This window comes from Bubalus kerabau, chromosome 20, assembly GCF_029407905.1.
Source record: "Bubalus kerabau isolate K-KA32 ecotype Philippines breed swamp buffalo chromosome 20, PCC_UOA_SB_1v2, whole genome shotgun sequence".
NCBI lineage: Eukaryota > Metazoa > Chordata > Mammalia > Artiodactyla > Bovidae > Bubalus > Bubalus kerabau.
Genome location: NC_073643.1, coordinates 38,944,436 through 38,970,761, shown reverse-complemented (window position 1 = coordinate 38,970,761; position 26,326 = coordinate 38,944,436). Strand labels below are relative to the sequence as shown.

The following is a 26,326-nucleotide window of genomic DNA, read 5'->3' as shown; positions in this document are numbered from 1 at the left end:
CATGTCTGTCTCTCTCCAATAGGCTGACATTTTAGAAGGTAGGCCGTATGACAAAAGGGGTAGACACAAACGTACATAAAGCATACATCATGCACTCGGCTTGGTGAAGGCTTCTTGCTCCCTCTCTAGTCACCTCTGAATGGGGAATCTGTGTTGCCTTATCTCTGCTCACAGGCAGACATGTCAAGGTGATGGGTGACGGGAGCGCCTTTGATTTCCCAGGGCAAGGAACAGCAGTGGAACTGCCCAGCCCTCAGGTTGGTGGGTGGCTGCCTTGGCAAGAGCTCAGCATGGCACAGGCCCTACTCATTTCTCCCTAGACCATCCCACAATGCCCTCTCCAAATTCTGAGCACAGATACAAAGTGAGTACAGATTTCATTTCACTTCTGAACTTCTGCCACCAGCCAGATCTTTGCAGGGTAGGCTTCCTTCTATCATTCAGTAGCAGCTCAAAGACCACGTCCCCAGAGAGGCAGGTCCTGACCAATCAATTTAAATCAGCCAATCCCCACTGCCCCAACACACTGACCCACAGTCCTGATCACAGAAGCCACTGTATTTCCTTCATTTGTTGTTGTTGTTGTTGTTGAGTTGCTCAGTTGTGTCCAACTCTGTGTGACCCCGTGGGCTGCAACACTCCAGGCTTCCTTGTCCTTCACTATCTCCCGGAGCTTGCTAAAACTCATGTCCATTGAGTCGGTGATGCTACCTAATCTTCATGGTTAATTAAATGCAAAGCACCTAAGAGAGTGCCTGGTGCATGCAAGAGTTCGCTAAGTGTTTACAGCTCTACTGTTTACATCATTTTAAAATTTGCAATGTTCAATTATCTCGGTCATTTGTTTCCTAACGGACAGGTCTCCAACAGCCCCACTTAGAAACCTCACAGATCTTGGTTACTGTTTCATCTGCAGTGCCTAGCAGGGTGCCTGCACAGAGGAGGTGCACAGGAGACCAGTGAAGGAAGGGATGAAAACCGTCCGATTGCTGTTCCTTTGTCACAGAGTTCTCCAGCACAGTGGAAAGCTGGCATGAAGCCCGCCCGCTAGAGATGGCTGCTGAAGAGGCTGCGAGCAGCAGAGTAAGGAGCCATGCCTTTAGATGACCTGAGCATCTTCAGAACGGCGGCCATTCTGCTTTGTGGGAAGGCTCTCTTTGCGCTCTGAATGGTCTACAGAAAATGCCCCTGGAACTTACTTCTCACTGATCTGGGCACTGAGAGGCTACAGGTGACCTCAGGCACCGAAGAAGGGGGGTTGGCAGAGTGCAGACATCCCCAAAGCCCACTTGGGATGCTGAAGTTTTCAGAGTCAGGTGGCTTCGCCTAGGCCCCTGTCCAAACTGATCTGGTTCAGCGCGCCCAGAAGTTCACGAGAAAGAAGCTGCACCTTTACAGCAAGCCCACAGAAGAGAACCTGGGGAGCAGAACAGCTCCTGCAGCAGCGGAATGGAAATGATTTTTTAAAGCTTTTGAAAAGGCTGAGGAGGAACCCTGGATTCCGGCTGACTCTATGCTGACCCTCTCCCACCCGACGTAACCATCCTCCATGTGGACAGCCTGATGCTCCTTCCCCATTTTTTGCTGCCTGCTCAGGGCAGTAGTGATCAGTGACACTCGCTACAGCTTCGCAAGAAGGGTGATAAGGAGACAGTCATTCTATTGAGCATCTACTGTGTGCAGACACTGCCCTGGGAACTTTCTACATGCTCCCTCACTCGGGGCCAGACCAGCCCTGTGCTAGATCTGTAGGTCTAAAGAGTAGCAGCTCTGGGCTCTGGGTGTCTGAGACTGAATTCCTCTCTGCTGCTTCTCAGCTGTGTGATCCTGGGCAAGTTACTTCACTTCTCTGAGCCCTGCTTCAGTCACTTCTAAAACAGGAATAATAACCACCAAATCACGTTGTTTTAAGAATTAAGCATGGTAACGCACGTAAAGCTGAAAATGGTGGTGGGCACGAAACAAGGGTTCAGAGCAAGTTTAATAATTGTCTCCATGTTATTATCATCACCCTCAGAAGGAAAACTGAGGCTCCTGGAAACTGAACTACTTTCCCAAGGTCAGAAAGGGAGCAGAAGCCAGACTTACTAGACTCTGGGAGTGAAGCTTTTTCCACTGCACTGTGATACTTCCCCTTGTGTCTCCAAATGTATTCTCCAAGTGATTCTGTGACAGAACTGGTCCTCTGGTTTGGAAATAAGGAGGGCTTCTGCCAGACCCTCGGCTCCTGGCACCCTGAGTGTTAGAGCTGGTGGTGCTGCCGCAAGTCTGTGCCGGAACACAGTCCTTCCCTGCATGTCATCCATCTCCTGCCTTTCCAACCTAAGACATCTCTGAAGCCGCTGGGATTATTCGGGGAATCTGCTTGAGTATGTTTTTAAGAAAAACATAGGGAGCAGGAATAATGGATACAGAATAATCCTGTTTTTATGTAGAAAAACATTGAAAAGACCTTTATCCTTTCAGTGTGATGCAACTCTGAACATCACTGGTTCTGCAAAGGCTCGTGGTCACCTGCCTGTCTCTTAACAAATATTGGTAGGGTGCTTGGCACTGTGCTAGGCACTAGGAAATTCCTAAAGAATAAAGCAGATAAGACCCCTGACCTCCTGAATCTTAAAGCAAAGTCAGAAAGCCAAATATTAAAGAAATAAGTATACTGTTAAGTAATTACAAGTTTGAAAGCTGCTATATCCATGGGGTCATGAAAGAGTCAGACACGACTTAGTGACTAAGTAAGAAAAATAATGAAAAGGAAATGGTAGGGACTCTTGGAAGCAGGGAATTGGGGACCTAATCTTATACTGGAAGAGTGGGGTGGTTAGAGAAATTCCTTCAGGAAATACATTTAATCTGACATCTGATGGATGAGTAACAATCATTAAATGAAAAGCCAAATAAAGAATTTTACATATTCCCAAGAGGTATTTTAAACCAACTAATTCACTCCCATCTTTTAGGTAATATTGGATGGTCTATTTTGCCACATATGGAAAAATGCTTTGAAAGCCCCAAATTGGGCAATTACTTCTAGTATCCACTATTCATCCTTCCTGCAGCAGTCTGAAGTGAAAGTTGAGAGTTCTGGAGAAATAACCTAATTACCATTGTTTATGTGCAAAAATAGGGTTATGGTCAAGGTAAAATCACTAACATTGGGAGACCAAAGATGTGAAGACATTCCTATCTGAGAACTCTCCATGGAGTATCCAAAACATTGATAAAAGGACATTCACTCAGGAGAAGCAATCTGATGGTCTGTTCACATTTTCAAGGATCACAAGCAGAAGCACCAGGAGAAAAACCACATCTTCACAGACCCAATGAAAGCTATCCACCCAGAGGATGCGCTACTCACAACATTTCTGGACGTCAGTTTAGCACAATGAATCAAAAGTCTTACTGGCACAATGAATCAAAAGCCTTAAAGGGGTTTACCCATGACCTCTCCACCTCTAGGGATTGTGCTGAAGGAGAGAAGCAGGTAAGTGTACAGGAATGCTGGCTGCTACTGCTTTAATACAGAGAAAAGCTACCAAGGATGCGTATGTTCAAAAAAAACTTTTCAGTTCAGGGCTGTTTGATGGTTGTGCTCCTGGCATTTGGGCGGGATCAATTCTCCTTTGCACAGGATTGCCTGGTACTTCTCAGAACGTTTAGCATCCCAAGCCCCTACCCATCAAAATTCGAGTGGAACCCCCTAACCATTTTGACAATAAGTGCCCCCATCTAAACCTACACTTCCAAATGCCCCCTAGTGGCGAGTGGTGCCACTGCTGCTGCTGCTGCTAAGTCGCTTCAGTCGTGTCCGACTCTGCGCGACCCCATAGGCGGAAGCCCACGCAAGAACACTGGAGTGGGTTGCCATTTACAGGTTGGTAACTACTAACAGAGAACTATGCACCTATTCCAAAAGATAATCTGGGTCTAAATACAGAAATGTGGGCTTCCCTGTTAGTTCAGGTGGTAAAGAATCCACCTGCAGTGCAAGAGACCTGGATTCGATCCCTGGGTTGGAAAGATCGCTTGGAGAAGAAAATGGCTACCCACTCCAGTATTATGGCCTGAAGAATTCCATGGACTGTATAGTTCATGGGGTCGCAAAGAATCGGACATGACTGAGCGACTTTTAAATATAGAAAAAAAAAAAAAAAAAAAAAAAAAACCAGAAAAAAATGTTCACAATACACGAATTGAAAAAAATTTCAAGATACATGGATAGCATCATCACATTTTGGTCCAAAACAAAACAGAAATGTAAGCCTATACACATAGATTCTTGTTACATGCGTTCCAAGTGAAGTGAAAGTGTTAATTGCTCATCATTTTTGACTCTTTGTGACCCCATGGACTGTAGCCTGCTGGGCTCCTCTGTCCATGGGATTCTCCAGGCCAAAATACTGGAGTGGGTTGCCATGCCCTCCTCCGGGGATCTTTCCAACCCAGGGAGTGAACCCTCATCTTCTGTGTCTCCAGTACTGCAGACAGATTCTTCACTGTTTGAGCCACCAAGGAAGCCCACACACATTCCAAAAACATTGGAAAACAGTTTTCTGTGGTTGGCAGAATTATGAGTGATTATTATCTGCTTTCTTTCTTGTTTTCTTTCCCTTTTTTCAATAGGCAAAGTCTTCCCCTTATGGAAAGAGAATGCTATCTTGTTTTGGAGAACAAATGGTGATCCACCCAACAACCTGCTCCTCACACCATTTCAATTCTTGTTTTGACTTATCGGGAGGATGAGTACTGGTCTCTGCTCAAGCAGCGTGGGATCACCTTTCTCAATCTGCCAAATACTCAGCCTCGTTTCAAGGCAGCAGCTGTAATACCAGAGGGAGGACCTGGGAGGTACTCAAATACATGTTTACTCAACTGAGTCATCCTTTTCTTGTCTGGATTGGGCCACGCTTGTGTTGACAGGTCCTCCAGGTTTTAACATTACTTTTACCCAGTGGTTCTCAACCAGGGTGCCCAGCTCATCCCCCAGGGGCAATGAATGGTATTCCAATACGTGTCTGGGTCTGGTCATCCCAGTGGAGGGCGTGGTGAGTGCTACTGGCATCAAGTAGGTGGTGGGGGCCAGGGATGCTGCTAACCATCCTATAATGCCCAGGACTGCCCCAACAGCAACAATCATTCAGCCTAAAATGTCAACAGCACTGAGGTTTAGAAACCCTGCTCACCGTTTTCCTTCCTTACAGCTTGTTAAATAATTTCCAAATTCTTCCTAAAGTATTATCTACTATAAATGTCTCCCCAGAGCAGTTCTAGGAGACAGAGCGCATACAATGACCTGCTGGAGTCTGAAGAGAAATTGGAGCCTTACAGATGACCTCAGATGGGCCATCAGGGAAGACTCCAGTTTTCCGTCCTGCCTCCGCAGGGCTCTCTGCATAATATTAAATGCCTCACCTGGAGCAAGCGGAGACAAAGGATCTTGGCAACCTCTCTGATCAGTTTTCAGTCTGGTCATTAAAAAACACACCTTAGAAGCCTTTCTTTTCCGGCATCAACTGTTATCTTTATGGTTTTTTTTATACTATTTTAAGAAGGCTGGCTTTTTGCAGTTAGTAGATTTTAATAAAATTAACTGCCCATATTCAAGAATACCTCCTTTTCAAAGGGGGGTAGCTTTAATTTCCATTTTCTTTAACTGAAGGCATTTCTCAGAAGAAACAGAATAATAAAGAGTGTCACCCGAAGGTATATTACCAACCTCACAACCAGGGAATGAAATGAAAGGTTTTTAACAAAAATGAAAACACATTACTTGGAACCCTAACTGGTCTTAAGTATTTTGCCCCCAGCACAAAGCATTTTAATATCCACTGTAATTTCTCCTGATAGAAAAATGTTTTTTCTCAAGTCAGAGACAACTAACATCATATTAAATACCAGAATTTTTATTAGTAAGAGGTATCTGGGTCTTAAGTTTTTCTAAAACCTACCAGGCAACCTTTGAAAAATAATCTTTAAACCTATAATCAGTTCCATAAGTAATAGACTTTCAAAGATCTTGTAATTTAAAAATCTGAAGCCTATTTTTTTCATGCAACATGATCCCTTGAAACACCTTTAATACAGATTCATATTTTATTAGGCAAATATAGAGCCCTTCAAATAGCTTGAAAAGATAGTCTCTCTCTGGAGAACAATTTCCTTTCTAATCATCTGTGTCATATAGGTCTGAGTAAGTGTTGTGAATAGAGAAAACCGTTTGAAGAAAAATACAATTACAAGAGATGGGAATACTCTGTCATCTAACATAATTCAAACCACTGATTTAATAGCATTAATCATTTTCTTTCAAAACAAATCAAAGAAAGATGTTTTATGTTCCCCAAAGATATTCACTTTTGATGAAGCAAGTGGCCTTCAAAAATACGTAAGCAATCATTTTTGGAATTGATGGATGTCACCAAGCCCTTTAACTTTTGCAACTGTCTGTTCTCTTAGGTCAGTAGAAAATGTTCTCTGAATCTGGACATCACAGAATGATACTTAATGGCCTTAGAAAAGAATCTACCTAAGCAGGGAACTGAAAATAGCTTAACTTTGGAATTTCAGAGCCCAGTTCAGCAGGAAGCAACATGAACAAAAGAAGGGTGGGTCTCTTGGAAGCTGCTGGAAATGAGGTTAGCAAGAAAAATGAAACAGGCTCACAGATGTATCAAGGTGTGAAAACTCACTGCTCAAGTACTGGCAGTAGAAGGTGATGTCAAATACAGATATTTAGTCACCCACCACCTCATCTGAGTTTCCAGACAAACTCAATCAAATACTCTCATTCTTCTTCAACTTATTAATAATACAGTCTTTACTGAAACGGAAGAAAATAAAGATTTAACCTTAATATACAAACTGGGAAAAAACTTCTATGCGTGCTAAGTCTCTCCAATCGCGTCCAACTCTTTGTGACCTTACGGACTGTAGCCCTCCAGGCCCCTTCAGGCATCGAACCCATGACTCATGTCTCCCTGTATTGGCATGTGGGTTCTTTAACGTAAGTGCCACCTGGGAAGCCCCTGGGAGAAAACATTCTTATTTATTTCTGCTGATAACCCAACACAGAATTCCTTTCAATTCTCACAGAGATTATTTTCTGTGAAAGTTTCTATTCTAAGACATTTTCATCCTAGTAAGAATTAGAATAGAATTCACAAAACTCAAATGCCTATAGGGTATAGGAAGATGAACACAAAAGGATGAAATGGGCTTAGTCGTGAACAGGCTGATCTGGAGATTCACTCTTTTGAAACTCTGGAAGGAATGTCTCGCACTCAAATCAATAGCCTGCACACCAATCCTTGAGAAAGTAAGATTTCAGATTCTACTAAAAGTAAGATTCCAGATTCTCAAAATTTCAAGATCTAAATATCAACTTTAAAATTAAAATTTTTTAAGTATGAGCAGTTTCTAAGTATTAGTGACTAATTAAAATTTTAAACAATCCTTTGCTGGTTAAACAAATCCTGGCTGTGTGCGTATGATTCCATCTGTCAAATGACAACCTCATTATTGGAAGAAGAAAAATGAGAAATGGCTAACCAAGATGTTATCAGGGTCCCATCCTCAAGTTCTTGGTGAATTTTTGGGTCTTCTCTCATCATAAAGAACTTTTTCTAAGAGCATCACATCTAAAGTTCCAGAGTTAACCTTTTAGGGCTTTTTAAGCTTTACAACATTGCCAGACATAGAGAAGATCTCCAGGGAAAGAACCTTTCTACGTGAGAGGAAGGGAATAGTGGTCAAACACTGAAGGCTGCGATAAATCTGTCTCTCAAACAAGGAGGGTCATGAAAGTATCCAGCTTATGGGGGGCACTTCTAAACCAACAGGAGGCTAGAACAGGAGAAAATTCCAAAGACCAAGAAATGCAAACTGAAGGTTGTATATGACTGAGAGAAATGCAGTGACACAGAAAGAAACCAAGTTCATCTAACCAAGCCAGCAGTATTTACCACCTGCGGGCAGTGCCAAAATGTTTCAGGAAGTGCCAGTGTCTTTCTCTGTCAAGCTGGGCCCAACTTTTCAGCGCAGCATCAGATCACTAGGTAAATCCTCATTTCCTTACTCTCCTTTACAAAGAATCTTAACAGTAAGATTGATGGCCAATGCAGGACCTCCCTTCCCTCTCCAAAAATGCAGTTTCATTACCTAATGTTTCTAGACGTTTCTAGAAAATCTTTTGGTAACAGCTTCAATGGAAATGCAGGATGAATTAGCTCAGTTTCATTTCTCTTCCTGGTTTCCCACTGGGGACCCAGATGTCTTCATCCATACAGCAACATCTTCTCAGACTCAGCAAAGTCAGCTCTTCCTTCTGAACCGGAATAAGCAATGACGGCCAAGATCAAGGGAAAAGCCAACCCCATGACTGCCCTTCCGTCAAGAGCGGTATCTCCGGGACTTCCTTGGTAGGCCTGAGGCTAAGACTCTGCACTCCCAGTGCAGACAGCCAGGGTTCAATTCTTCCTTAGAGAACTAGATTCCACGTGCTGCAACTAAGAGTCCACGCCACAACTGAGACCCAGTGCCGCCAAATACATAAATATTAAAAAAAAGAAGAAGAAGAGAAAGAATGGTACCTGTTCAGGCTTCAGTCCTGGTGGAACCCAGGCGTACTCCTCCAGGGCACAGCCCGAGTCATCGTCTGAGGTCGAGTTCCTCTGGAAGTCAAACATGAGTTTGCTGACGGTCTTCTCCATCGCCAGGGGCATCACCGTCACCATGTGCTCCTCCTGAGGGCACTTGCAGTGCAGGCAGATCTTCCTGCGAGCAGCAAAGGCAGGAGGTGAGAAGGAAGGCAAAAGAAACCATTTTTCCACTTGGCCTGCCACACTCCAGCCCTTGGATCCCAAACCATAAACACATTCCTTGGCAACTGGCTTTTGGCAAAAGCATCTAAAGGAGTGTTCCACACCCCGCCTGTCTTTGTAGAAGGCGTGGCCCTGAGTACCTGCAAAGCCCCTGAACAGTCAGAGGCCACCAGGTAGGCATGCTAAGGACATTTAAACACGGATGCCGACCTCTTCTAAATCAGTATCCCAAGAGGCAAGTCAAAATACCTTTTATTTTACTAGGTAGAACACTGGATATGCACCATGACCACAATTTCCTTGACTGGAATAGTAATTAAATATATACTATACATAGTCAGACCAGAAATATTACCAGGAGATTTAACAAATACTGACAACATTCCATTTTTATAAAAAGTTTCCAGACCTTAGGAAAAGAAAGTGATTTTAAAAATAACTGCAGGTGAGATTTTCTTTAAGAAGAGTAAAAATAGTTTTTTTTCCCACGAAACAAATCTGACCCTAAGATCGCCTGGGAAAGACATTTTCATCTCCACTGAAGATCCTTGTGGGTTTGAAATTCTAATCAGAAACCCCAAATTACCCCACATTGGTAGCTGTTTTTTTAATGTACAAGAGCAATATGCATGTGAATTATTTCAAAAGATAGCAGCCAAAGACACAATTCTCTCCCCCAAATCGAACATTTCTCTTTTAAGATTACCATCTGTTCCCTTTTCCATGGCTACAAAAATGATGAAGCAATAAAAACGTTGATGTCAGCAACACAAAAGCACTTTTAGCTTCCACCAGTGAAATAAAAAGTAAAAAGAGAGGAAAAAAGTAAAGGAGGAAAAAGATTTAAAGAAAATAAGCTGTTCTACCTGCACTCTGACCTTTAGAAATAGTTTCAGGAGCACCTTATAAAAGTGATGAGATGGCCCAGAATTCTAATCCCCATGTGCCTGAATTTTTCGACAAAAGCTTTGTGAAGATATAATTCACATACCATAAAATTCGGCATTTTAGAGTGTACAATTCACTGGTTTTTAATATATTTACAGAGATGTGAAAGCGCCACCATTATCTAATTTTAAACCATTTTCTTCACCCTCAAAAGAAACTCCAAGTGCATTATTAGCAGTAACTTCTTAGCCTCCCCTCCCCCTGGGCCCTGACAACCACTAATCTATTTCCTGTCTTTAAGGTTTTAGTTGTTCTGGAAATTTCTGGAAATTTCACATAAATGGAATCTTACTACAAATAGTCTTATTTGGCAAAACTAATACAATTATGTAAAGTTTAAAAATAAAATAAAATTTAAAAATAAATAAATAAATTCATTCTCAAAACAAAACAAAACAAAACAAATAGTCTTACCATATACATAAATGGAATTTTACTAGATACAGGCTTCTTACACATAGCAGGATGTTTTTAAGATAAACTCATGCAGAAGCACATGTCAATCTTTCATTTCCTGCATTATAATACTCCATTATATGGGTATACTACACTTTGTTTATCCATTCATCAGTCAGTAGACATTTGGACTGTTGCCACTTTTCGCTGTTTCTGAATAATGCTACTCTATTTATGTGCAAGTTCTCTGTATGTTTTCAATTCTCTTGGGTATTTACCTAGGACTGGAATTGCTGAATCATACAGTAACTTTATGTTTAACATTTTGAGGAACTGCCGAATTATTTTTCAAAATATCTACATCTTTTTACATTTCCACCAGTAATGAATGAGTGTTCCATTTTCTCCACATTTTTGTCACACTTGTCATTGTCTTTCTCTGTGATTGTTGCCTAGTGGGTGCGAAGTGGTATCTTCCCAAAAAGGCTTAATTTTGTACTTCCTTAATGACTCACGATGTTACACATCCTTTTATGTGACTGTATATCTTATTGGAGAAATGTCTATTCACATCTTTAGTTCATTTAAAATTGTCTTTTTATTGTTGAAATGGAAGAATTCTTTATATACTTTTTGGATACAAGTCCTTATCAGATACATGCTTTGTAAACATTGTCTCTCATTTGTGGACTGTCTTCCCTTTATGATGAAGTCCTTTGAAACACCTAAGTTTTTGATTTTAAGGAAGTCCATTTTCCCCCCCTGTTGTTCTTTCTGCTTTTGGTATCATATTTAAGGAACCTAAGGTCATAAGATTTACTCTTGTATTTTCATCCAAGAATTATATGGTTTTAGTTCTTATTTATGGGTCTATGACCCATTTTGAGGTGCTTTTCATATATGGTATGAAATAGGAATCCAACTTCATCCTTGTGTGGCTATGTAAGTGTCCCAGGACCATTCAATTCACTTGCATTGACCCTTATCAAAAATCAGTTGACCATAAGTATAAGGATTTATTCTGGACTCTCAACTCAATTTCATTTCATATTTTGGTCTATATGTCTCTTCTTATGTGAGTACCATACTGTCTTAATTACTGCTCTTTTGTAGTAAGTTTTGAAATTGTGTAGTGTGAGTCCTCCAATTTTATTCTTTTAAACATTTTTTTTTTTTTTTACCTTTTGTGGGCCCCTGACATCTGCACTATAAACTATAAATTTTAGGGTTATCTTGCCAATTTTTGAAAAAATTTAAGTTCGGATTTTGACAGGCACTGTGATGAATCTTTAATTTGGAGGGTACTGCTATCTTAACAATATTAAGTCTCCCAATCCATGAACAAAGAATGTCTGTTTCCATTTTTTTGAACGTGTGTATTCCTTAGGACTTTCTATATACAAGATCACGTCATCTGTGAATAGAGATCGTTGTACTCCTTCCTTTTCAATCTAATGCCTATTTTTTTCTTTATCCTGTCTTATGCCTTACCTAGGTCCTCCAGCGATCCTAAGTTGCAAATGTCTAAGTTGCTCTTTGTCTTGTTCCTGACCATAAGAGAAAGCAACCAACCCTTCACCATCAAGTATTACATAATTGTGGGGTTTTAGGGTAACTTTTCTTCAGTAAGTTGAAGAAGTTTTCATCTATGATAGTCATTGAGAATTTTTAATCAACAAAGGGTGTTCCATTTTGTCAAATGCTTTTTTTTGCATCTATGGAGATGATTAGTCGGGGGGTTTTTTGAGTCCCTATTCTTTTAATGGCCTGAATTTTGATACCAAAATGTACTTGAAGAAACGAAATCAGTTTTGTCCAGCCAAGTGAGGCTTGTTAGATTCTTCTACTTTCTGCTTTTCATCTGACTGAACATACACATGAAGAGAATGCACACTGGGATCTGGTTTGCATCTTCGAACTCAGAGAAGTTTTATCCAAATCTTGGCTGTTGCGTTTAAAAATAGTTTGAGCTCATTTTAACAGTAACTCGTTAATTAATCACCTACTGTAAAGAAGTCAGGGGTCTTGGGAAGCAGTCAAGTTTCCCCTCCCCGCCCCGAACTTTTTATGTCAGTGTATGACTTAAGGGGAAAAAAGTCTCCCTATGTTTAAGTAAGTCTAGGAAGCTCTTCGGTGACTAATGGTTTACTAGCAAGTCACACTTTTACAACAAAATGTAGAGATTTTTTTTTTTCTAAATTCAGTCTCTAGAATATTCATCAATGAAACTCATTTATTCAGCAAGGCCGGGAAGAGCATACTTTTTAATCCTGGACAGACACAGTCTAATGAACAGAAGCTCCAGAAGAAGGAACAAAGACAAAAGCGAAACAGAATTAAAGAACCAGATCCATAATGAGTCTCACTGAATAGAACTGAGGAGAAAGAGGAGAGGGCTAAGGGTCCTCTTTAGTCATTTCACAAGCAACCGCCAAGTACCTACCATCTGCCAGGCACTGCTCTAGACACTAGCGACATCCAAGCAAAAGAAACAAAGATCCCTCCCCTCACAGAATCTATATACTCAGAGGGGGAGAAACGTACAATAAACAAAAAAAAAATAACATATTATTCAATCAAGTAGTACATGAAAGCTGCTCAGTGCAAAGCAAAGCTAGAATGGTGAGGCAAAATGAGGGCAAGCAGGGCTTGGCTGAGGGCACACAGCATATCACTTGCTTCCACCCGACACCTGTGAGCTCAGATTTGCACGCCAGTCCTCCAAGAGAGGAACTATGACCTCCACCTTCCAGAGAAGAAAACAAAGTAGAACAGAGATGCAAAGTAGGATCCATCTGACCCCCAAACCCTATTAATACCCTATGAAAGGCATACCTCATTCCCACCAGAGAGCAGCCTTTTGCTCAACAACAAACACATTCAGAAAAATCAAAACCAAACAGGAAAAACAGGAGGAGGAAAAGAAACACCACCAAAGAAAGGTAAATCAAAACCATCAGGACCTTATGTATTTTCCCCGTTAGCTGTCTGCCTTCCATTCCTCATTTATAATTAACAGGCACTGCTGTGGCAAGGCATTTTTATTTGCAAAGAATTTTTAACCTTTGAGCGCTTCTATGACAGCCTTTGGAGAGACTAATTTAATAACTCCTGTTTACAAATGAGCAACGGCAAGGCCTAGATGCTGAGAAAGGCGCGGAGGGTCAGAGGTAAAGCCAAGAGGATTTCTCTGGATTCTCACGTCTTTCTCTCCCTCTTGGCAAAATGCACACAATACCTAAGAGCTCTCGCTTTCGACACACTGATTAAAGCTTTTCAGGAGTGCGTGGGGAAATATATGATTTGGTTTTGGTTTTTTCTTTTTTAAATAGACATTTATGAAGATAGAATCTGCTAGTAAAGCAGAATTTCATTAAAAAAAAAATCATACAAAGCGTGCATTGGTTTCATTCTGTCAGAGTTGACATTCTACCTGTACATAATTGGGTTTGTGAATGACAGGTTTCCAAGGAATAAGGCATGATTCAGAGAGCAGAGCTCCTGCATCCTCCGTTCTCCCTCCGTCTACCCAGCAACAACCCTCGCCACCACCCCCACTCCCCCACCTAAAGTTGCAGCTATGAATTCATTCGCTTTCGTATTCAGAAGCCACAATTGGCTCTTCCGTGACATACCCAAGACCAGCAGATGAAGGCCCTCCTTTCAACTGTCTCAAAGAACTCTGGTCATCTGCATCAGTGACCAAATCATTTGCAAAATGCCTAACGATTTATACCAATGAACCCACCGACCATGATGCAAAATAATTCGTTATAAATGGATCGGGGGTGTTTGTCTGTTGGGGGGCGGTGTCTCATCTTTGAGACATTGACAGGTTATTTACAACACTGAACCCTGAACCACAATGTCTCCTTTTGTGTGAGAAGTGATAGGATGAAGGCAAAAAAGGAGTCTTCATTGTCACACGATGCTGACAAGTTCAAGTCGTAGACTGCAGGATTCTAGGTTTGGATAGGATTGGAAATATCATTAAGTCTTTCCCCTGTCCCTCTTCCCCTTTCCCTTCTCTTTTTCATCCTTCCTTTTTTTTTTTTTTTTTTTTTTTAAGGAGAGGAAAATATTTTTTTGCAAGAGAACTCCTATGTGGAAACTCATATAAAACAGAGCTGCCCAAGTCCATGAGACAGCAGGAGGTCCTGGGCTCAGCTTCTCTTAAGCTCCACCTTCTCCTAAACTTCAGGACCATTTTCATGGCCCTAACATCTCAAGGGTTCCAAAGACACAGATCTGGAAACTAGCATACTTCCCAGGACAGCTCAAGGTCATTTCTAGTATTATCAGAATATGAAGTAGGTGCCCAATAATTTGAGAGATGGCCGAAAGACAAAAAAAAAAAAACAAAAACAGAGGCTATTGGATGACTTAAGAGACAGATAATTTTTTATCATCAAACTCTGCAGATAATGATGATTCTCGTCATGGGAAATTGTATGCCCTGTTTCTAAGACATTACATGGAGATGCCTAGGGTGTAGAGATGTACCCCCATGACTGATTTGACAAGTCTGACACAGGGCCCTGGAAATGCATTTTCACCAGCATTCCATGTCATTCCAATCTGACATGCGCTTGGAGGACACGCTTCTGGAGCGATCCTCCCAGTTAGAAGGGGGCACCTGAGTCAGAGGTTGGTCTGGAAACTGGTGTGTTCTACCAACATTCCCAATGGTCTCAGGGCATCTATGCCAACTGTCCCGACTATGATGTATTAAACTCATGTATCACTAAGCCCACCTGTCACTCAGCTGGACACCACTGGGGCATGTGTGTGAAAACACGCTGGTGAGAGGCAGGACCGTATCAGTCATCAAACAGTGCCTCTCACTGCCAGCCCGCCATCTATCCTGCCTTCTTCCTTCCCTGTGGTATGGGCTTCCCTGAGCCAAGTTCATGGTCAGACAGGTTCAGGTCACTTTTATGCACAGGGTCACGGGGCAGACTGCTTAAAGTGTGGCTCAGTCCCGACACAAATCAAGTGAGGGATAAGGAACGCATAGTTCTGGGCTCAATACAGCAATGCCTCAGGCAGCTGAGATCAGGTGTGGGAAAAGATACTTTTGTTAAAGACAGAGGGCTATGGAAAGCAACTAGACTCCAATAAAAATTAATAATAAAAAAATACAGAGGGCTAAAATACCCCAAAGGCCTCCAAAGCTTTTTGCTAATTAGCAGATGTGTCCTTGGTATTTAAATTCTTCCATGACTTCAGCTCACTAAAGGCACAAGAATCACTCCTTTTACTTTTAACCAGAGGAAAAGAGTAAGCCTTTTTCTCCTTATCGTAATTTAATGTTACTGCCCCCTTATCATAAAAAGAAAAGCAACATATAATGTATGTAGAAGAGAATCAGGAATTACAGATAAGCAAGAAGAAGAAAAAAATAATTCAAACACTCACAATCCCAGAGATAATCACTGCTGAACAGAAACAGATGCGGGCCCTCTTTTCCTCTCATGTGAAGAAACTGGAGACCAGATTTCATTTATGTGTGCGCGCTATCAGGGAGTACCGAGAGACAAGACTCTGGCCTGAAATAAAAAGACATGAGCCAGAGCCACCCACACATGGACACACAACACTCTCAGCAAAAAGATGTGCATTCTTCAATCCAGATAAGTGGGTTTGCTCTGATCTGGTGCCCTGTAGCAGGATCAGAGACTTTATGTACATAGTCTAGAGAACACCAGGCAACGTGGGAACTGCGTATATACTTAAGGGCATCCCAGAGTTAAGCTGGGTCCCTCAGATAGATAGAAAAGAAAAATCTGAAAACCGGATTTCAACAGCTATCAACTTTCAATTTGCTGTGCACCTAGGGAGAGATGGGTCATGGATAATCTAAAACCACTAAGCCTTGGCTCTGAATTGTGTCTTTGTGTATCGGTCACAGACTCTCAATGGTGCGGTAACTGACGTCACTGCAAGCCACCTAAAGGGTCTGTCTTGGGCAGGCCAGACTTCTGGGGGGCTGGGTAGGAGCCTGGCTTCCTCAGTCCACTCTGCTGCTCCATTCCCTCAAGTTCCCTATAAAAACATCCAGCTTTTCACATGCATGCAAAACACTGGCCTAAGAGGAGCCAAAACTTATTCTGAGTTTCCTACCTTTGGGAACACCTTTCCCACCTTATCTGTTTGACCAAGAAAACAGGTAAATACGTGTTTTGAGTGAAGAGAGATTTTATTAGGCTGCAGGCTGCCTGGATGTAAGGAATGAAAAGAAGTGGGCACTCGTAGCAGAAAAGCCATTACCGTGCTGTGTAAGCGAGCCGGTAGGAACTGGAAGTGGAGTCTGCTTGCTTTCACTTAGCGCTCAGAGGACTTCCCTGGTGGTACAGTGGTTAAGACTACACCTGCCAATGCAGGAGACACGGGTTCGGTGTCTGCTCCGGGGAGATTCCACATGCTGCAGAGCAACGAAGCCCGTGCACCGCCAACTGCTGAAGCCAGTGTGCTGAAAGCCACTGCAGTCAGAAGCCCACAAACTGCAGAGAGAGACTAGCCCCTGCTCACTACAACTAGAGAAAAGTCCAAATGCAGGAACAAAGACCCAGCAAGGCCAAAGAAAAGAACTACATAAAAAACAACAACAACAACAACAACAACAACAACAACAACAAAACAAAAGAGTTTTTTAGAAAAATGGGTATCACTGAGATACTCCCAATGATGAGTAAATCAGAATTGTCAAAACTGAGTTATCACCAAGCACGCTAGCTGTTCCCCTCCAAAACTGCCTGGGTCACATGATCACATGGCCCACATGACAAGGCTTTAAGCTCCTTCCTTCCCAGTGCTGCACAAAAACACAAGTCGAGGGTCAGAAAGACAGGAAGGCAGGCAGGTGGGAAATAGGCTTGTGGAGGCTGGTTTGAAACGAAATGAGACGAGGATGTTCCAAGAGGGGGAAACATGTCCCGAAAGGATGGAGGACTCCATGGGACAAGTCTGACCTCCAGGGCCTTGACTCCAATATGTGCTTGGGAACTGGGGGATGGCAGGGAAAGGTTTTCTAATATATTTCTAATGTTTATGCAATTTCTTACATTTACAAAAGGTTTATAACAGTCATTTTGTTCCATAGCTTATCATCACCTTTATTCCTTCTCAGCTGCCCTATAAAGTTGGCATTTGTATCTGTTTCACACACATGATCCTACAAACTCATAAGCAACTTGACTGAGGTCACACAGATTAGAACCTACATTGTCCAACTCCAAGACCAAAGCTCTTTCTATCACCTTTTTTTTAGGAGAGTGGTCAAATCTTCCTTCTTTTCTGTGTGCATCTTTCTATCCTTCTCATTATCTGCCCAACCATTCAAGCAAACAGTGATGGAGCATCTACTGGTGCTAGGCCTTGTACAGAGATGCTAGGATTCAGACAGTATCTCTAACCTCAAGGGGCTTCAAGTCAAGTGAGCAAGAGAGACAACAGTCAGGTCAACAACGTAGATAAACTTGCCACTTACAGAGTGCAGTGACTGTCATGATGGAAGCAAACAAGGAGATGAGACAGGGGCCAAGGATGGATCAGGACAGGCCTCCCCACTAAAATGACACATGAGTTGTGATCACAAGACGGAGGAGGAGCCAGCTCTGGGGAAGACCAGGGAGAGTTCTCCAGGCAGAGGAAAGGCAAGCAGAGGCTGTGGCATGGGGAAGGGATTGGAGTGAATGTCTCAGGAGGCCATGTGTTGACGTCCCCTCCTCCACCACTGTGGGCATGGATGGTGGTGACCAAGGCGGCTGAGCCCGTCTGTACCGAAGCACTGTGATGATTTGGGGGAAGAGGCCATCTTAGTGCGTTGAAGGAAAGCTCTTTCTTTCTCCTGAATTCCCTTCGCCTTGGAATTCCTATCTCCCTGTCTTGATACCCAGACGTCAGCATATCCTGTTATTTGCAACCTCACTGGCTCCTTCACCCCCCATCTCCCCAGCCACAATACTGTGTTTTTCCTCTTTCTTGAAACACTCAGTCTGACTGAGGGACCCAGGCATGAACCTTGACACTTCCACTTGTCTGGAAGCAAGATTTCTATCTCTGTGAGAAAGGAAGAACGGTTTCCTAATCAACACAGAAGCTCAAGGGCGGAGACCGTGACAGGGCCAGCTGGGTACGAGGCTGGTGCGAGTGCAGAGCCAAAACCCGCTGTCTGGCCCGTCATACTCCCTGCCCTCTGTCTGGGCTCCAGCGGCTCTGGCCATCTGCACCAAGAGGAGATTATCCCTGCCAGGCGCTGCCCAACTTGGTACAGGATCATTTTTAGTGGCAGTTGTTTCCTCTAATATGTCAATTCATATTTCCATGAAGAAACATGCATGGTGCCGTACTTTGCATTTATCTTGGAATTTTTTAGGCAGTGGAAACCTTTTTTTTTTTTTCTTTTAAATTAAGCCTCCTGGATGACTTTTCGTATTATGAGTATCTCTGACCAGACTTTGATTTTCAGGTCTGATGTCTCGGCAATGGAAGAACCATGATCAGGTTTCCCCAGAATCAGATCTGGGAAAGGGCTCTGAACATAAAGAAGGTTGGGAGGTGATCCCCAAGCTCCTGAGAAGGAACTGCGGAAGGGATGCAGGGCAGGGAATGATGCCAACACATGGAGGGGTGATGGGCAGCTTCAGCTCTGGGCAACTGTGACTCATTTAGTGGAGAAGCTATGGAAAATGGTCTAGAACATTCCTCACAGATGTCTTCCTATTAGAGAATCAAAGAGACAGGGGTACTCACCCCCCACCCAATTCCCAACAGTCATTGGGTGAGAATTACACCTGGGCCCCTGTGGCCCATCCCACATGCAAAACAGGCAAGCTAGAGAGTGATAGTTCCTATGAATGGAGGAACCATGGGTCAGAGGACTCTGAGAAGGTGAGTGCTCAGGGGGAAGAGGGGACTGTCCCAAGTGTCTGCTGCAGGAGGCTTCATTTATTAAACAATTAATCACTGTACATCTACTATATACTATGCATTCTGGTGGGTATTGTGAGGGATTAAAACAAAATAGTAAGAAGCCCCTGTGTGACTGGGACACAAAAATATAGTCACAGAGAGCTAGATCATAAATTTCAAAGTCAAGTACTTGTGAGGTTACTTAAGAGAAGGTGCTTATCTAGGAGACAGATGCTGAAAAACACACACGTCAAGGATTATGCTTGTCATTTAATTTCAAAGGGTTGAGCAAAAATAATAATAAATGTGTATGCATTGTGTGTGTGTGCATGCAAAAAAGAGAAAGAGGGAGGGAGGGGGAAACAAGCAGCACAAAAGTGCCAAATGTTAGCAACAGACCTTTCTAGAAGGCTGTCTGGAAGTTCATCATGCTATTCTTGTTAACTGTATATGACACTGCAGTTTTTCAAAATAAGTTTTGAAACACAGAAATAAAAAAAACTGAATAGTTTTATGACTTTGTTGTTAGGTCACTTATTAATAGAACATCTAGCACATGCTGGGCACTGGATACCACCTTGCTGAGTAGGAGGTTGCTAGGCAGAAAGAGAAGGAAGGAGTATTCTTGACAGGTGGATAAAGGCATGCAGGTAAGAGAGATCAAGGTGCTATCAAGACACTGAGAGGAGTCTAAGATGGTGACAAGTCAGCAGGTCCAAGAGTACACATGCAACCCAAGGGAAGGAGTTTTCACTTTACTGTAAACATGTTCACAGGCCAGTGAGAAATCTGCCTACCAAACACACAGCTAGCTAATTCAGCATCATGATGAGTAGTAAGATTGAACCCTCAAGGGAAAGAGCTTGGCCACTGATGGTGTCTCCATGGCAACACTGCTACCTGCATCACTGCATCCGTTAGGAAAGGCTGTGAGTACCTATAGAAGCTCTGATTTCCTGAGCTGCGTTCAGACCCACTGCCTTCCTAAGAAGCAACCAAAGAGATGGAGTGGTTATGCCTGGACCAGTTCCTCCATTTCACTTGGTCCATATGTTCTGTGATTTTATGGCATGTACGTTTTTCCTTCATTGGATGCTGAGCAGATCCAGTTCCAAGAGCTCCTCCTTTCCAGATGAGTCCCTCAGGGGAACAGTTTCTGAGGAAATGACTACACATTGAATTGTAACACTCCTCATCTCCTGACTTCAAAATGAGAATTGTAAGACTCCACAAAATACCTCTGTTTGCTTTTCTTTTCCATGCCACCTGCCAAAGGGCTTGTTCAGTCACTACCTCCTGTGTAGAAGAAGTTGGCTAACCCCATGGAGACCAAATCTGAAGCATTAAATGTCCCCTAAGTACTCAAAAATAGCATACTGTGACCGTTCAGTGAATTAAGATCTTGGCAGCACAGTGCCTTGGGTTCAAACCCTATCTCTGCCACTTCACTGAGTGGCTGTTAGGATTAAATAATACCTATAGCTGGTATTAAATAATACAGCTGGTATTAAATAATACAACTGGTATTAAATAATACCTTCGCTATGCTGGCTATAGTGAAATCTGACTGGGCCAGTTTGCTAGGCCCTGTGCTATGTGTAGGGATAAAAAGCAAAACAAGTCAATAAAAATAGTCATGGTTCTTGTTTGCTAGAAGTTGATCTAGCCCCTACTAATATATTTTAGTTGGGATGGAAACAGATCAATGGAAAACAGATGGGTGGCAAACAAATCACTTCTGTAAGTCTTTATTAAACACCTAATATATACTTGAAGGTGTGCTGGACTGACGAAGGGAATTTGATTACCGTCTTTACCTAAGGCTTACTTATTTTACCATGCTTTTAACACTTCAAGGTCACAAAGCTGACCTGAGGTTCTTACCAAGATACAATAAGGTAAACAGGCTTGGATAATGACCCTGGGACTAACCAAACACTTCTGAGCTTCCCATGCACTTTCAATTCGGGGAACTCTGAACTGCCAAAGATATCTACCAAGGTCATCAGAGGAACAAGGGTTATTATTGCCATTTCACAGAAGGAGAAGGTGGTGCTCGGAGGAGCCAAGCACTGTGGTCGTTACTATTAAGTGTGCTGTGTCTAGAATGCCAAATCTTCTACTTTTCACCCTGAAGCAGGGCAAATTGAGTCCGTTTGGTTCCAATTCTGGGGTGTGCTGTTTCTAACTTTCCTTTTGAAAAGGACATTTTTGGAGTATATGCCAGGCTCTGTGCAAAACACTTTCCACGCGTTCTTGACTTAATCCTCACAGCACAGTAAGAGATGGAAATCAGTAATATCTTCCTCATTTTACAGATGGGGAAAACCAAGGCTCACAGTGTTTCTGAAACTCACTTATGCTCCCACAGCCAAGAGACTACGAAACTGGAAATGCAAACCTGGACCAGCTAGATTCCAGAACCCTTCACTGAACACCTGAGAGAGCGCCTGTTCGAGGCCCCAGCAGACGGACTGCGCTGGTCCCCTAATCCATGTAAAACAAGTTGTGCTTTTCTCCCTGTTCACATAGAGGCCCCCAAATCACTGGCAAGTCATAGGAAATTCTTAAGTGGCTGCTTATTAATAACATTTTCAGTTTATATTAGCCTGCCTTTCATCCAGGGGAACTCAGCCAGCTCCATATACAGAGAACCTCTGCAATCCAGCCGTTTCTGGTGTGGACGGGGGCCAGCTGGCGAGAGCACCCCTCAGGGGCCTGGCTTGTGGGGATTCTGGCAATGGTCACACCCCTCAAAACCTGACAGGGGCCCTTTAATATCCGTGCTGAAGGGCTGGAGGCAGGGACTTCCCAGAAATCCACGTTCCTCCGTGAATGAGGCCAACAGCTCGAGATGACCCCAGTGGACTTGGGAAACAAGAGTGTCAAGAAATTGGGTGTTTACCAAGTACTGAGGCTGGAAGTGAAGCCCTGCCATTGAGATTGAGTTAGACACAACAGGGAAAGACGTTATTTTCAGGAGAGACCTGGCTTCAGTCAAGTCCAGGGTTAAAAAAAAAACACATTTCTCAGGGTTTCCCACAAGGGGGACAGACAAAAAATAGGAAAAAAAAGAAAAAAAGGCAAGATGCTGATTTCCCTTCTTCAAACCCAATCTGTGGAAAGGTTTATGTGGTTTTGTTCTGAGCTACGACCAGTCCCCTCATTCTGCAGCAGCAAGGGGATGGAGGGAAGTACACAGAAAGAAAATAACACTTCCTGGTTTCGTGTTTTACTGGAGAGAAGCCCTGGATGAATTGAATTCACATGGTCTACAAGAGTGAGACACTGAAAATATTTAAGAATCTGTTATATTCAGATTTGACAAGGTGATGGTGGAAGGATGTATGTCTCCTAGACGCGCCTCCCACCCCCAAACCCAGGGGGTGCAGCAACGCCCACGTGCTTCTGGCTGAGTTGATACAATGAACAGCAGCTCAGACTGTGGGCTTTCTTGGTGCACGGGATGAGGCTTGGTCACTTATCCATGAGCTCTACTCACTATTTCCAGCTTTCCCCATCTGGTCAGCATCACCTCCTGCCTGGGGTACAACAGCCTACTTATTCTTCCCTGTATCCACTCTTGCCTCTCTAGAATCTATTTTCTGTTTTGTTTTTAAAAACAATGGCGGTATCACTCAACTGCCCTGCTTAAAAAGCTCCACTGGCTTCCCCTTACAATTAAAGCACATACTCCCTAACGTTGGCCTATGAGATCCAATATAATCTGGCCCCTTCCCATCTCTCCAACTTCATTTTGTCCCACTGCCCCCCATCTTCTCTACTATGTTTCAGCCACAATGACCTTTTAATTGTCCTCTGTGCCTGCAAGTGTGCCAAGGCCATCCCTCTCTTAGGACCTCTGCAGTGGCTGTTTTACTGCCTGGAGCATCCCTCCCTGAGCTCTTTCTGAGCTGACCTATTTTTCATTATCCATGTAATTACTCAAAGGCACCTCCACCAAGAACCCTATGAAAAATAGCCCACTTTCCCTTCTCATTCACTCTTCATTCTATTATCCTTTAATTTTTTTCTTAACATTTGTCACTATCAGAAACTGCTTTACCTGTTGGTGGATCCATCAAATGTTTCTCCTACTATAACCTCCATAAGATCAAGGAGCTTATCTTGTAACCGTAACTCTAATCTAAAAGAGTAAGTATTCAATCCAGCCTGGAATCTAGCTTGGTAGTTCTCAACTAGAGGCTGAACACTTTATGGGCACACAAAAAAGACAGAATCAGTGTGAAAAAAATTTTTTATCTTCATTTTTTGGGATTACTGAAAATCTACATTGTTACAATGATGCCAAAAATGGAAAGTGTGAGTCAACTATAAGATCAGTAGTATATCATCAAAACCACATCAGAGAAAGACTGTCTTCTTCTGGGATTAAAGAAGACACAGGAAAGCTAGGGCAGAGAAGAATATATCCTGAGAATGACCGAGAATCATACCGTAACTGCCACGTAATGTAATTCTGCTAAGTGTACTGCAATATGTCCAAAATCGGAAAGAATGCCTTGAATACAGAAAGACTGAAAAGCTGTAGTTTAACCTAAAGTAAATGTTCCAAAAACTTGCTGGAATTGTTCCGTTAATAATAAAAAGTATCTGAAACACAGAAGAAAGAAGTACTCCTGTGGCTCTGGCCGCTGAGATTCCAGACCTCAATTTACCCATCTATAAAATGGGAGACAACCAGGTAATCCACTCCTTCCAGTTCCAGAGAGCTTTGCAGAACTGTGATGTATTTGTATAGGGCAGAGGGATTTTTTCCAGTCCCCAGTTAACCTCAGGAGAGTTTCCTGGGTGAGTTTACAACCATCTACCATCCAATCCAGCACTTCTTATTAACTTTCAAGTGACTTAACATCTTTAAGAGTCTGATGAAAGCTGGGATCCTCTTCCTTAAAACGGTGGACATACATACATTCATAGTAAATGCTGCATTTAATTTCATAAAGTTTGTCAGTCTTTACTGTTCCTTTGGTGCTCATGGATTTCAAGTTAAAAACACCTGGTTTAGAGCACTGGCTAAGTGTAAAAGGTCTTCTCTGCTATTCCCTGCAGGCCCACAGACACTGCCTTATGTTTTGCAGATGTTCTATTTCTTACTCTCTGCGACGTTTGCTTTTAAAAATTCAAAATAGCACATGATATCATCCTGACCACGTAGGATGCTGAATCTCAGGCATTCAATGATACAGGATGGAAGGCAATTTTTAAGGATGGCAAGGGCAAACCACACTGGTGTTTAAGCAGTCCAACTGCCAAAATGAGCAGAAGGCAGGTTCAAGCTAGTCTGATCAAAACCTAGCCTGGTGATTAGGGCTGCTTTTCAACCTTTCAGAAGCCATTCAAGCAAGAACTCAAGCTCCTGCTGCTGAGACAGGAACAAGGGAATTCTCTGCTCTACGTTTTCACCCTGCTTCCTAATGAGCCAGGTGTTTCAGTGTGGTGGCCCAACCTGCACAGGAAGCAGGGGGAGGGGCTTAGGCTAGAGGGGAGGATCCACTGTCACAATTGGTGGCAAGCTTCTAGTCCTGACAGGCTCTCCAGCTGACTTCTGCGATGTGACCTCAAATGCAAGTAGGAGACTTGGGCAGTAATTTACATGAACTCCTGAATCCTGAGAGCTAAGCTGTCGGGAGAGGACATCAGCTGGCAGCAGCACAGTGAGCCAACAGCAGGCACTGCATGTGCTCCGGCCACCTGGCCCCTGGCTGAGCTGCCAAGAGGTTGCCTACAGGAAACAGTCCCTTGGATAGCAGGTACTCTTCTGGGAGCATCAGAGCAGGAAAGCTCGATAAAGAGCCTACATCCTTGTAATGAAAAGTGACAGAAGCCTTAAGAATGGCCACCATGTTAATCAGAACAACAGGATGTAAGTTGCAGAGAAATAAAAACACTCTATTAAAACTTTAAAAATTCAACTAACTGAAACTTTCAATAAGCTTGTAGGTCCATCCACTTTAGCGGAGGAAAAATAAAACAACACAAAGTAGAAAATAAAATGTCTTTTTAGCATGCCTAAGAATTAATAGGTGAAAGAAAGTGAAAGTGAAGTCACTCAGTAATGTCCCACTCTTTGCTACATCATGGACTGTAGCCTACCAGGCTCCTCCGTCCATGGGATTTTCCAGGCAAGAGTACTGGAGTGGGTTGCCATTTCCTTCTCCAGGGGATCTTCCTGACCCAGGGATCGAACCTGGGTCTCCTGCATTGCAGGCAGACGCTTTATTAATAGGTGGTTGGTATTTATTCACCAAACTGAAAGAATCAACTTCCAGGCAGTGTCCAAGTCGAGACATGGCATGTACGTTCAATCTCTCAGGGGCAACTACAACTGATCAATACAGGCTACCTGAGTCCTGGGTTGAGGAGTAGTCTGAGGCTGTGCTGGAGCTTGACAGAGAGTGTGGAGTGTCATCAGGGAGGGCCACAATGGACAAAGGTGATGCAGGTGTCAGGTATGTGCCATACTCCTAGTGTGCTGGGACATTAAGAATGGAGCTCAAACATGGGTACATGTTCAAATAAGAATACATTTCCCCACTGAGGATTTCCTCTGTCATTCAAACAGAAGCTTCTAGAAGAATAATCAGGAGGCACCCCTTAAAGGAAGAAAGTAGACATCTGTTTATCCTGCCAGATCACAGCCTGGGGTCCAGCAAGGGGGGAGATAGCAAACTCAGATGATGTTCACAATCAACCCACAATCAATCTACTTGCAGGAAATTCGTGTTCAGGATAATAACTTATATGGCTGCCATATCCTCAATCACAAGACACAGTTGGGTAACTGTGCTCTTCCTATTAAGGCAGAAGAGTAATTGGATATATTGTCCAAATTTGCAAAAACAAGATTGAAAATGAACTGGGATCTAATTCTAAACAGCCAGAAATTCAGCTAACCAGAACCTCCCACTCCTCTTAGCTGACACTTTTATTTCCTAGTTGAACAACCCAAGACAACAGCATAAATACCTGTGCTTTTCAAAATTTCACAAATCATTTGATTTGAAGTAATATAAAATGAAACAGTACTTTTTTTCCCTTAAAAACAATACTGTCTCAATTGGGAACCACCAACTTCTTACCATTTCAGGTGTCCTAAACACTTATAAATATAGAGATCACCAAAGTGTCCTAAATGTTTATAAACATACAGATCATAGAAATAAATGTATTTATTCATATGGTATGTTTGTAAAACACACATGAGTTCCAAGATGGTTCACACCTAT

The 26,326-nt window shown here is 42.7% G+C and overlaps 1 protein-coding gene across 6 annotated transcripts in view; it reads right to left on the bottom strand.

The window, feature by feature from the left end:
- The window catches only part of PRICKLE2 (prickle planar cell polarity protein 2), a 389,100-nt gene that overhangs the window by 86,096 nt on the left and 276,678 nt on the right, over positions 1 to 26,326 (bottom strand). For all 6 annotated transcript variants that reach the window (XM_055558403.1, XM_055558402.1, XM_055558407.1 and 3 more), the window contains one exon: positions 8,589 to 8,772. In XM_055558403.1, coding sequence (XP_055414378.1) covers positions 8,589 to 8,732 — 144 coding nt within the window. In that variant the 5' untranslated portion in view covers positions 8,733 to 8,772. The remainder of the gene's footprint in view (positions 1 to 8,588; positions 8,773 to 26,326) is intronic.